Below are 12,970 nucleotides of genomic sequence, written 5' to 3' on the forward strand. Positions count from 1 at the left end.
CAAATTAACTACATCTTTAGCACTTAACAGTCAAAGTGACAGTGACTTTGTTTGACAAAGGTGCTAATATTTTATCATCAGTTACTCACCTTCAGGAATGCTTTTTTTCTTTTTTTCTTCTTCTTCTTCTGCAGAACATAAATATATATATATATATATATATATATATATATATATATATATATATATATATATATATATATATATATATATATATATATATATATATATATATATATTTATATATAAGAATGCTGGGATCCAAACAACTCTGGAGATCATTGATTTTCATTTTATAGAACCAAAATACACTGCATTTTTCAAAGTATTGTTTTGTAGTGTTCCACAGAAGAAATGGAGTTCTGCAGGTTTGGAACAAACATGAGGGTGAGCAAATGATAACAACATTTTCATTTTTGGACAAAGCATCACTTTAAATCTCAAATGGCATTTGTTGTATAAAGATATTGATAAATTCCTAAAAGGAAACTCAAAATCTGATTTCCTTTGCATGGAATTGGCAATCCCAGCTGCAATGTATAATAATGATGGGAGTACTGATTTGCCAAACTATCTCTGTTTTTCTGTTATGAATTGTTTCTGTTATGAAAGAAAGCAACTTTTACGGTGTTACCTTCCCGCAACTGTTTTCAATTTGTGCACAGTTGAACTGAAGGGCAAAAGCCCTCTCTATCTCTCTTTTATACACACAGGGCTGCTTTTGATTATGGCCTGAGACTTGCTTACTAGAGCACCTCTGACCCCTGGCATCACATACTGCAGCACATTGGAATGCTGTTGTTTTTATTGTTATTTTTCTCCAGAGTAGAGCTCATAACTGAGGATTTAGATAACATTAATTCTCAAGTTCATTACTAAAAAATAAACTTTATGGACAGAATTGACAGAGAAACACACAAAAATCAAACCTAAACATAACTCGACACTCAACTGAAATTCATAATACATGATAACATTCATTACTACAATTCACATAAAATGACTGCTTAAGAAAACATCACCAGGAAATATCTGTATAATATTATATAGAGGCCTGAGTCTTGTTGACGACAACCATAAACATTTAGACTAGGATAATCATTTCTCTGAACGCATTTTTAATCCTAATCCTACAAGGCATCTCTGACCTTAAAAGATACAATCCATTTTTTGTGTATGTGTGTCGCACACTCATACAAATACGCATTTTAGGGCATAATGTTTATCTTATTTTATTCAGACTGTTGCAAAAATAATCTTATTAGCTAGCCAAATTACGAGAGGATTGTGCATTTCTATGGCGACACTATCAACTGCAAAATGAATCTGCAGTGGTCAGGTGCTACAGCGATCATGTTGTGGTACCAATAAGTGTGTTTGACTTCATGCAGCGCTGCGCAGACCGAAGCAGTGTGTGCCGGTTCTTCGAATTCTTTTTTTTTTATTTTTTTTTTTTTATCCAGAACAAAATTTACAACAGTAATGTATAAGAGTGTGCAAACAATTTATTCAGCAATCAACAACTATATTCATTAAAATAAATAAATAAAAAATTACAAGTCTTGTTTTTCTTTACAATGTTCTCCAAACTGGTGCAGTAGTCCTCAAGTCTGCTGAAGAAAATTGACGAAATTTGATTTGGATCCTGACCTTGTATCTGAAATTTTCCCAAAATAATAAAAAGATGTACAAAAACGTTATTACATTCTTTTTTAAACACATACGCATTAAAATTAATTTACTTGAATGCAATACGTTTTCTTTTTCATTACATTTTGCACATCCACTCAAAAATATATATATAAAAAAAACAAAATAATTATAATTATATAATTAAACCCAATTACAAAATACATGGATACTATACTCCTTTTCCATTGAGCAAACAAATCGCAGGGATAATCAAGATCCAGATCAAATCTCTTACACAGCCCGATTTCATGGTACATGCGGTGTCACGATATTAGATTTTTCATGTCATGGTTATTGTGGCCTCAAGAATTCACTGTATCGATATATTGTGATGTCTATAGAAACCTTGGGGTGGGGGGGGGGGGGGTTATTTTATATCACGGTTATCACCAATACCGGTATAAGTCGCGACAGTCCTACCATGAATTTTTTTTTTAAAAAGCCTCTTTTACTTTAAACCGTATATTACACAAACACGCCAAGCTTTATTCCAATTCTAAATCCACTGGTCCATAATAAGCTTTTGACCTGTAACACCTGGTTATGCTACTCTATTTATTTGGGCAACCGTTTAAGAATCAACATCTCTTAGAAACATGCAGTCTTTAACATGTTGCCTCAGAAAAATCACAAGCGCTCATGGAAGTATTACTTGCTCCCTACGAACAGTTTTCAGAATTCATGAAATGTTTCTACAACACCAGATCGGCATAATACAAATGATTTCCGACTGGAGTAATGACTGCAGACTATTCAGCTTAGCCAATAATAAATGTAATACACAACAGTTCTTTTAAATTGCCCCCCCCCCAAAAAAAAAATAAAGCAAGAAAACAGCCAAATGATACCAAACACCAGGTCTTCAAATCAAGCATTTTTTATTTTATTTTTTATTTGAGGTGGTAGTAGTGGTAGAGAGACAAAGTCTTTCTAAACTGTTTGAGCAAACTATGAAAACATGCCATTTGAATAAAAGCACTGGAAAAGATCTCCAGACAGTATCTTGCAAAATTCTCATGATCATCTCCCTGACCACAACATTGACTTTTTCCTCATCCCCATCAATTCCCTTGAGCGCTTCCCTGGCCCTGTCCGGCACCCTGGCCATAGCCGCTTCCCTGGCCCTGTCCAGCACCCTGACTGGCACCCTGTCCAGCACCGCTTCCCTGTCCCACGCCCTGTCCATAACCACTTCCCTGTCCCGCGCCCGGTCCATAACCACTTCCCTGTCCCGCGCCCTGTCCATAACCACTTCCCTGTCCCGCGCCCTGTCCATAACCACTTCCCTGTCCCACGCCGCTTCCCTGGCCCTGACCAGCGCCCAGTCCTGCGCCGCTTCCCTGGCCCTGTCCAGCGCCCAGTCCTGCGCCGCTTCCCTGGCCCTGTCCAGCGCCGCTTCCCTGGCCCTGTCCAGCGCCCTGTCCAGCGCCGCTTCCCTGACCCTGTCCCGCGCCGCTTCCCTGACCCTGTCCAGTGCCCTGTCCCGCGCCGCTTCCCTGACCAGCAGCCTGTCCCGTGCCACTTCCCTGACCAGCACCCTGTCCCGCGCCGCTTCCCTGACCCTGTCCAGCGCCCTGTCCCGCGCCGCTTCCCTGGCCCTGTCCAGCGCCCTGTCCCGCGCCGCTTCCCTGACCCTGTCCCACGCCGCTTCCCTGGCCCTGTCCAGTGCCCTGTCCAGCGCCGCTTCCCTGACCCTGTCCCACGCCGCTTCCCTGACCCTGTCCCACGCCGCTTCCCTGACCCTGTCCAGTGCCCTGTCCCGCGCCGCTTCCCTGACCAGCACCCTGTCCCGCGCCGCTTCCCTGACCAGCGCCCTGTCCCGCGCCGCTTCCCTGACCAGCGCCCTGTCCCGCGCCGCTTCCCTGACCCTGTCCAGCGCCCTGTCCCGCGCCGCTTCCCTGACCCTGTCCCACGCCACTTCCCTGACCCTGTCCAGCGCCCTGTCCCACGCCGCTTCCCTGACCCTGTCCAGCACCCTGTCCCGCGCCGCTTCCCTGACCAGCACCCTGTCCCGCGCCGCTTCCCTGACCAGCACCCTGTCCCGCGCCGCTTCCCTGACCAGCGCCCTGTCCCGCGCCGCTTCCCTGACCCTGTCCAGCGCCCTGTCCCGCGCCGCTTCCCTGACCCTGTCCCACGCCACTTCCCTGACCCTGTCGAGCGCCCTGTCCCGCGCCGCTTCCCTGACCCTGTCCAGTGCCCTGTCCCGCGCCGCTTCCCTGACCAGCACCCTGTCCCGCGCCGCTTCCCTGACCCTGTCCAGCGCCCTGTCCCGCGCCGCTTCCCTGACCCTGTCCCACGCCACTTCCCTGACCCTGTCCAGCGCCCTGTCCCACGCCGCTTCCCTGACCCTGTCCAGCACCCTGTCCCGCGCCGCTTCCCTGACCAGCACCCTGTCCCGCGCCGCTTCCCTGACCAGCGCCCTGTCCCGCGCCGCTTCCCTGACCAGCGCCCTGTCCCGCGCCGCTTCCCTGACCCTGTCCAGCGCCCTGTCCCGCGCCGCTTCCCTGACCCTGTCCCACGCCGCTTCCCTGACCCTGTCCAGCGCCCTGTCCCGCGCCGCTTCCCTGACCCTGTCCAGCGCCCTGTCCCGCGCCGCTTCCCTGACCCTGTCCAGCGCCCTGTCCCGCGCCGCTTCCCTGACCCTGTCCCACGCCGCTTCCCTGACCCTGTCCAGCGCCCTGTCCCGCGCCGCTTCCCTGACCCTGTCCAGCGCCCTGTCCCGCGCCGCTTCCCTGACCCTGTCCAGCGCCCTGTCCCGCGCCGCTTCCCTGACCCTGTCCAGCGCCCTGTCCCACGCCGCTTCCCTGACCCTGTCCAGTGCCGCTTCCCTGACCCTGTCCAGTGCCGCTTCCCTGACCCTGTCCCGTGCCGCTTCCCTGACCCTGTCCAGTGCCCTGTCCCGTGCCGCTTCCCTGACCCTGTCCAGCGCCGCTTCCCTGACCCTGTCCCGCACCGCTTCGCTGACCCTGTCCAGTGCCTTGTCCAGTGCCGCTTCCCTGACCCTGTCCCGCACTGCTTCCCTGACCCCGTCCAGCACCCTGTCCCGCGCCACTTCCCTGACCCTGTCCCGCACCCTGTCCAGCGCCGCTTCCCTGACCCTCTCCAGCGCCCTGTCCCGTGCCGCTTCCCTGACCCTGTCCCGTGCCCTGTCCCGCGCTGCTTGCCTGACCCTGTCCCGCGCCTTGTCCAGCGCCGCTTACCTGACCCTGTCCAGTGCCGCTTGCCTGACCCTGTCCCGCACCCTGTCCAGCGCCGCTTCCCTGACCCTGTCCAGTGCCTTGTCCAGTGCCGCTTCCCTGACCCTGTCCCGCACTGCTTCCCTGACCCCGTCCAGCACCCTGTCCCGCGCCGCTTCCCTGACCCTGTCCAGCGCCGCTTCCCTGACCCTGTCCAGCGCCCTGTCCAGTGCTGCTTGCCTGACCCTGTCCAGCGCCCTGTCCCACGCCGCTTCCCTGACCCTGTCCAGTGCCGCCTCCCTGACCCTGTCCAGTGCCCTGTCCAGTGCCGCTTCCCTGACCCTTTCCAGCACCCTGTCCCGCGCCACTTCCCTGACCCTTTCCAGCACCCTGTCCCGCGCCACTTCCTTGACCCTTTCCAGCACCCTGTCCCGCGCCACTTCCCTGACCCTTTCCAGCACCCTGTCCCGCGCCACTTCCTTGACCCTGTCCAGCACCCTGTCCCGCGCCACTTCCTTGACCCTGTCCAGCACCCTGTCCAGCGCCGCTTCCCTGGCCCGCGCCGTAGCCGCTACCCTGGCCCTGGCCCGCGCCGTAGCCGCTACCCTGGCCCTGGCCCGCGCCGTAGCCGCTACCCTGGCCCTGGCCCGCGCCGTAGCCGCTACCCTGGCCCTGGCCCGCGCCGTAGCCGCTACCCTGGCCCTGGCCCGCGCCGTAGCCGCTACCCTGGCCCTGGCCCGCGCCGTAGCCGCTACCCTGGCCCTGGCCCGCGCCGTAGCCGCTACCCTGGCCCTGGCCCGCGCCGTAGCCGCTACCCTGGCCCTGGCCCGCGCCGTAGCCGCTACCCTGGCCCTGGCCCGCGCCGTAGCCGCTACCCTGGCCCTGGCCGTAGCCGCTACCCTGGCCCGGTCCCGCGCCGTAGCCGCTACCCTGTCCAGCGCCACTTCCCTGGCCCTGGCCCGCGCCGTAGCCGCTACCCTGTCCAGCGCCACTTCCCTGGCCCTGGCCCTGGCCCGCGCCGTAGCCGCTACCCTGTCCCTGGCCCGCGCCGTAGCCGCTACCCTGTCCAGCGCCACTTCCCTGTCCCTGTCCCGCGCCGTAGCCGCTACCCTGTCCCTGGCCCGCGCCGTAGCCGCTTCCCTGGCCCTGTCCAGCGCCACTTCCCTGGCCCTGGCCCGCGCCATAGCCGCTACCCTGGCCCTGGCCCGCGCCATAGCCGCTACCCTGTCCCTGGCCCGCGCCGTAGCCGCTTCCCTGGCCCGCCCCGTAGCCGCTTCCCTGGCCCGCCCCGTAGCCGCTTCCCTGGCCAGCACCGCTTCCCTGGCCCGCGCCGTAGCCGCTTCCCTGGCCCTGTCCAGCGCCGCTTCCCTGGCCCGCGCCATAGCCGCTTCCCTGGCCCTGTCCCGCACCGTAGCCACTACCCTGTCCAGCGCCACTTCCCTGGCCCTGTCCCTGGCCCGCGCCGTAGCCGCTTCCCTGGCCCTGGCCCGCGCCGTAGCCGCTACCCTGTCCCTGGCCCGCGCCGTAGCCGCTTCCCTGGCCCGCCCCGTAGCCGCTTCCCTGGCCCGCGCCGTAGCCGCTACCCTGTCCAGCACCGCTTCCCTGGCCCGCGCCGTAGCCGCTTCCCTGGCCCTGTCCAGCGCCGCTTCCCTGGCCCGCGCCGTAGCCGCTACCCTGGCCCTGGCCCGCGCCGTAGCCGCTACCCTGGCCCTGGCCCGCGCCGTAGCCGCTACCCTGGCCCTGGCCCGCGCCGTAGCCGCTACCCTGGCCCTGGCCCGCGCCGTAGCCGCTACCCTGGCCCTGGCCCGCGCCGTAGCCGCTACCCTGGCCCTGGCCCGCGCCGTAGCCGCTACCCTGGCCCTGGCCCGCGCCGTAGCCGCTACCCTGGCCCTGGCCCTGTCCCGCGCCGTAGCCGCTACCCTGTCCAGCGCCACTTCCCTGGCCCTGGCCCGCGCCGTAGCCGCTACCCTGTCCAGCGCCACTTCCCTGGCCCTGGCCCGCGCCGTAGCCGCTACCCTGTCCAGCGCCACTTCCCTGGCCCTGGCCCGCGCCGTAGCCGCTACCCTGTCCCTGGCCCGCACCGTAGCCGCTTCCCTGGCCCTGTCCAGCGCCACTTCCCTGGCCCTGGCCCGCGCCGTAGCCGCTACCCTGTCCCAGGCCCGCGCCGTAGCCGCTACCCTGGCCCTGGCCCGCGCCGTAGCCGCTACCCTGGCCCTGGCCCGCGCCGTAGCCGCTTCCCTGGCCCTGTCCAGCGCCGCTTCCCTGGCCCTGTCCAGCGCCGCTTCCCTGGCCCGCGCCGTAGCCGCTTCCCTGGCCCGCGCCGTAGCCGCTTCCCTGGCCCGCGCCGTAGCCGCTTCCCTGGCCCGCGCCGTAGCCGCTTCCCTGGCCCGCGCCGTAGCCGCTTCCCTGGCCCGCGCCGTAGCCGCTTCCCTGGCCCGCGCCGTAGCCGCTTCCCTGGCCCGCGCCGTAGCCGCTTCCCTGGCCCGCGCCGTAGCCGCTTCCCTGGCCCGCGCCGTAGCCGCTTCCCTGGCCCGCGCCGTAGCCGCTTCCCTGGCCCGCGCCGTAGCCGCTTCCCTGGCCCGCGCCGTAGCCGCTTCCCTGGCCCGCGCCGTAGCCGCTTCCCTGGCCCGCGCCGTAGCCGCTTCCCTGGCAACTTGTCTGACCTCTTCCCTGACCACGTGGTTCACTGCATGCTAAGCCACTGGTGGTTGGGCAACATTTCTGTGTGGCAGGACACTGGCCATCGTTGAAACAGCTTTTAGCACACAGTGGAATCATCTCCGGTATGGGACACTGACCCGGCTTCTCTGCGTGAACACAGAACGTCAGCTTTAGTTTGTGCATGTAGACCAGGGATCTTCAGATCTGGACTTCGAGAGCCACATTCCTGCAGAGTTTATCTCCAGTTGTAATCAGACACACCAGAGCATGCTAATCAGTGCAAATCAATGTCTTTGGGATCATTAGAGAGAAAAAAATAAATAAAAAAAATGGCAGTGTCCATAGACAGTATGCCACATTGTTATACAACAAAACATTCAAAGCGCAAATAGCAAGTTTTATCTACAGAATGAATTACACTCCAAGTCAGTGGTTCTCAATTCCAGTCCTGGGGGACCCCTTGCTCTGCACATTTTGCATGTCTTTTTTTAACACACCAGATTAAGATCAACTTCCAGTTCATGGATCTCCATCCTGACAAGCTGATCACCACAATCTGGTGTGTAAAATAAGGGAGATATGCAAAATGTGCAGAGCAAGGGGTCCCCCAGGACTGGAATTGAGAACCACGGTTCGAAGTACTATTCATCTTTATTTTGTAAAGCCATCCGGTCCTTAAAACCATCCTAAGGGATTAATTCAAACCAACTTTGAACAACAAAATGCAAAGTCTCTGCTTAGAACTTACACTAAAACCAGTGCATTACTAGTGGGTGTGTTTTTTTTTTTGTTGTTTTTTTTTTTGTCTTGGCATCTATTATTAACTGAAACTCACTGAAAACAGGCAGCACGCAAACAGGCCCACAGTCAAATTGACAGCATTTTTGCCCTCCAGGACAGTCTTCATCAGAGGAACATCCTTGATGGGATGGCACAACCGTCAGCGTCACCGGACAGAAACCATCCACTAGAGAATTCAAGAGGATTATTAGGGGAGGCCAGGGAGTGCGGTTTCAGCATTTGTAAATCTGGGGTTTCTCAATGGGTCTCAAACCAATATACAAAAAGTTTATACATATGTCTGTTTCAAATCGAAAGCATTTTAAAACCTACTACTCATTCATAAACCATGTTAAATACTTTCAAAGACAGAGTCACTTATTTCTCCATTTCTTCAGGTTGTGGAATGAAATTAACGGATCTTTTCACCTGTGTTTCGTTTTTGAATAGCATAAGTTATGCTCAAGTGTCCGAACAAACACGCAGTCAACAAGAAATACACTCGAGCTGTCATCCTCCCAGCCTGTGATCTCTGCTGGAAAATGCACTGAATTGGTGCGTCAGGAGAAGCAGACGGTAACGCGAACAAAACTAAAATGAATACGTGTTGGTGTAATAGCAACCTCAGTAAAATGGGATTTTAAAGATTCAAGGAGCAGGTCAATTCCAACCCTGATCAAACTCACCTGCCTGTAGCTTTCTATTAATCTGAAATGCCTTGATTAGTTTGTTCAGGTGTGTTTGATTGGGGTTGGACCAGCTGAATGCTGCATTCTAGCCATGTCATAGATCCAGTATTTTTAGATCCAGACAAAGTATTTTTTTCTTTTCATGTTTAAAACTATTCCTGTTACCTCCTGCGTTTAGATTAACTCAACTGCCTTGACTAAATTAATGATGTGCACAGATTTAACGGATGCATGTGGGAGTTATTTATTCCTTGTTTTGACACTTACGGTGACAACAAGATATAAGAGCCATTTTTAAGACCTGTAAAGAGTGAGAGAGAAAATGACTGTAAGGTCATAGTTACTATATGCAGCAATTTTTTTTTGTGCCTACTAAGTTGCTGAATGTGTAATATTAATGGGCCTGTACAGATAAGGGTTTTTTTCAGCAGATTGTGTGAATATTGCTTACCTCAGATGGCCAGAATTGGCATAGAAGAAAATGGAGCTCTATTCCCTGCAGAAAAAGAGAGCCATGCCAGGCTAGAAACATGATCTGGTCTGACACTGAGGCTTGTGTGAGTTTAGATTGTAAGAAATTCTGATGTAAGCCCTGAATCATCTCACATGGCTACCTGTACCCATTCGAGGAAGATTGCAAATGTATTAAAAGAAACCAGACACTGCAAAGCCTCTCAGTTTCTGCATGGCATAAACATTAACCTAGGAAAATAGAATTATTTGATTTAAGAATTTTTTTTTTTTTTTAGCTTTATTCAATAGCTCTTTGGAATATTTGATTTTGATTTCTCAGTCACAGCATCAAGAGGTTGAACTTACTGTATGTTCACCATCGTTCATGACGACATTGCATATTAACTTTATACAATACTTTCATGTCTCCAATATCAGATCACAAACTCGCACTCGTTTCAAATGGTGTCAAATTTTGTCAAATATTTGTTAGTTACAAAAATAACCTAAGAGAAGGAATTAGAGTAGTTCAGCCAAATAGGAAAATCTGCTGAAAATCTACTCACCTACAGGCCCTCCAGGATCTAGATGAGTTTTTCTCTTCATCGGAATGGAGTTGGAGAAATGTAGCATTACATGACTTTCTCAACAGTGAATGGGTAACGTCAGAGTTTAAACAGCTCATTAAATCTTCACAATAATCCACAAGACTCCAGTTTATCCGTTAACATCTTGTGCAACAAATCCATCAATAATATATATTTAACTTTAAACCATCACTTCTGGCCAAAATATGATTCCAGTGAAAAAGTACATCCACTGTTATCTTCTCACATCAACATCCACTGACATATTTGTTTAAAACGGTTTTGAACCGCTTTCAGTTGTAAACTTGATCTGTGAATATCTGTCTCCTAAATCAGACGACTTTTACACTAAGAAGTCGTCTGACTTCAATATTATCAACAGATTCTGATTATTTTAGCAGGAAAATACCTTAATGACAGATTTGAAGTCGTGAGTAACTTGTGGCCTATTGTGGGGTTTTTATTAGTTGTTTAGACTCTCATTCTGACGGCACCCATTCACTGCAGAGGATCCATTGATGGGGGGGGGGGGGTATTTAGCAGATTTTCATTTTTAATATGAAGTCAAGATTATGTCTCAAGCCAATATTTCATGTGCATTTGTTTATTTCGTGAAAAGCCAGAAATAATGTAGTCAGTGGGCTATCGCAAATTATTACCTGTTTGATTGTTTCAGGATCACTGGTTATAAAACTCACAATTTATGCCTCTTAGGCCATCTAAATCTAACAGATGTAGAATATAAAGACATTTATAACACATCATGTTCATTAATGTAGGCTGTGGGATTTTTGCTCAACTGCACTTCAGTTTGGAATTTACTGTCGAAAAAAGCGTAGGACTGACCATAATCATAAGAGTACTCTGGTAATTTATGCTATCAGTAAAGCAATTCAGCAAATGCAGATACATTTGACAGGGAAGCTTTTCTTTTCCATAATAGCCTTACATGTGGAAAAAGTTTTCTGTTTCTTACTAGCCCAGGAACTACACATCTATGGTGCTACATCAAATCTAACATTAACTAAACTGACTTCACCAATCACCGGAGAGCCCAGGACTCTCATAAAATGCATTTGCTATTGAAAAGTACAATGCAAAATTATAAGTGCCTGTCAATATAACAGTACTGATTTTAAGGCACCCTTACTGGTGTACTTGTACTTGAGTCACAGGTCTGTTTATGTTTTTTTTTTTTTTTTACTTAAGATGCCTTTTTTCACCTGCTCAAATGAGGAAACTTTCTTTGTCAAACACACAAAGGCGCCTGTGTTTGTTCCCTGAGGTTTTTCATTCAATTTGAAATGTTATCAAGTTGGTTAAACGAATGAATTATAAAATGAATTATTCATGTTCTCCACCTGGAGAAGAGAGAGAGGGGGAGAAAGAAAGAGAAAACATGATAATGAGAAAAAGAGAAAACATAATGCAGCATCTTTGTCCAAACCAGGCTGTATAGAACTAATGAAAGAAAAATCAGTCATTGCAGCTCACCCAGGTGTTCTCATTTATTGAAGAGATGTCATATTATGAGCTGCTGATAGTTTCATTTGGTTGTAAGTGCGTCTGTGCTCCAAGGTCACGTTGTGCTGGACAAGTGATTTAAAGTGTTCAGTAACCCCACTGAGCTTCTCATGTAAACACTTGTCTGCTTATCAGTGGCTAGAAACGAACATGGTATCTAACAACACACAGAGATGTATTCTGTTAGCTCAAATGAATATTACAATTCTGTCATGTATAACTAACCCTTACATGAATATGAAGTTTTTAAGCTTCAGAAGGAATTCAAAAAACACAGTAAAATATATGTTTTTTTACTCTCATGCAATACAACAGTTTTGTGTCACAAACAGACCGAAGCTGAAGTTGAGGTAATTTAATTTAGCCTACCATTTAAAATATTGGAGTCAGTAAGATTTTTAAAATATTTTTTAGAAAGATGTTACAGAAGTCACTTATGTTAACCAAAGCTGAATTTATTTTATATAAAATAGACTAAAACAGTAATAATGTGAAACATTATTAAAATTTAAAATAAATGTTGCATTGCAATCTACAAAGCACAATTTTCAGCACTCATCAGTATCACATGGTCTTACAGAAATTATTTTCATTTGGTGCTAAAGAAGCAAATTTTTATTATTATCAGTATTGAAATATTTTTTTGGAAACCATGATAAAAACAATTCTGGATTCTTTTTTATAAAAAGCAAGTTCAAAAGAACAGCATTTATTTGAAATAGACATTTTTTTTTGGGGGGGGGGGGTGGTTATGCCAGTTTTTTTATGATTATGATTTATGAATTTATGATTTTACCGTCACTTTTGATCAATTTAATGCATCCTTTATATAAAAATTATAAATAAAAAAGAAAATGAAACCTTACTGACCCCGATCTTTACCTTTTTGGTAAAATACAAATGAAATGCAGTACAAAACAGAAATATGCACAAATTTAATTCAGTAATTGAAATTATTGTATTTATATGCTGACGATTTTAACAGAAATAGACGCTAAAATCAAACTTCATTTTGAGTCACCATGTTATCTAAACCATTAACAATGTAGAGCGTTCCAAATCAGTTGCTTATAAAGGTCAATATGATGCCTTGTGTAGGTTGTGAGGCAACAGACTAAGTTTTTTACTAGAGGACTGCAGCTTTAGCATTCTCCTCGCATCTTTATGGCACTGAAGAAAAAAACGAATGAGTGAAGTGTGCTGTCATGACTCCTCAGGGAACAGGTTCAGCGGAGCGGGGAGGGGACACACACTGTGGTCTAACTTGTGGCTCAGGCCCAGAGCATGCAGACTCATCCGTGAGATTAATGAGCCTGGCCAAGCGAAGGCTCATCACATTAGCATAGAGATATAAAAAGTGACTCTGTCATGAGGGGAGGCACACTGGTGACTGCTCTGACGAAAGATC

The 12,970-nt window shown here is 49.7% G+C and overlaps 1 protein-coding gene across 3 annotated transcripts; it reads right to left on the reverse strand.

Annotated features, from left to right (window-relative positions):
* Window positions 1–2,553: 2,553 nt before the first annotated feature.
* Window positions 2,554–8,951, reverse strand: LOC127950478 (fibroin heavy chain-like). 3 transcript variants are annotated; one of them, XM_052547558.1, is made up of 4 exons: window positions 8,739–8,951; window positions 8,365–8,496; window positions 4,934–7,675; window positions 2,554–4,873 (listed from the first exon to the last, which is right to left on the reverse strand). In XM_052547558.1, the coding sequence occupies exons 1-4, from the start codon at window positions 8,821–8,823 to the stop codon at window positions 2,754–2,756; spliced, it is 5,079 nt and encodes a 1,692-aa protein (XP_052403518.1). In that variant the 5' UTR covers window positions 8,824–8,951; the 3' UTR covers window positions 2,554–2,753. The 3 variants fall into 3 exon arrangements, with proteins under 3 accessions (XP_052403518.1, XP_052403517.1, XP_052403516.1); XM_052547557.1 differs by having other exon boundaries at window positions 2,554–4,856; window positions 4,893–7,675; XM_052547556.1 differs by having other exon boundaries at window positions 2,554–7,675; window positions 8,739–8,950.
* Window positions 8,952–12,970: the final 4,019 nt, after the last annotated feature.

The sequence above is a fragment of the Carassius gibelio genome, chromosome B2 (genome assembly GCF_023724105.1).
Source record: "Carassius gibelio isolate Cgi1373 ecotype wild population from Czech Republic chromosome B2, carGib1.2-hapl.c, whole genome shotgun sequence".
In the NCBI taxonomy this organism is placed as follows: domain Eukaryota; kingdom Metazoa; phylum Chordata; class Actinopteri; order Cypriniformes; family Cyprinidae; genus Carassius; species Carassius gibelio.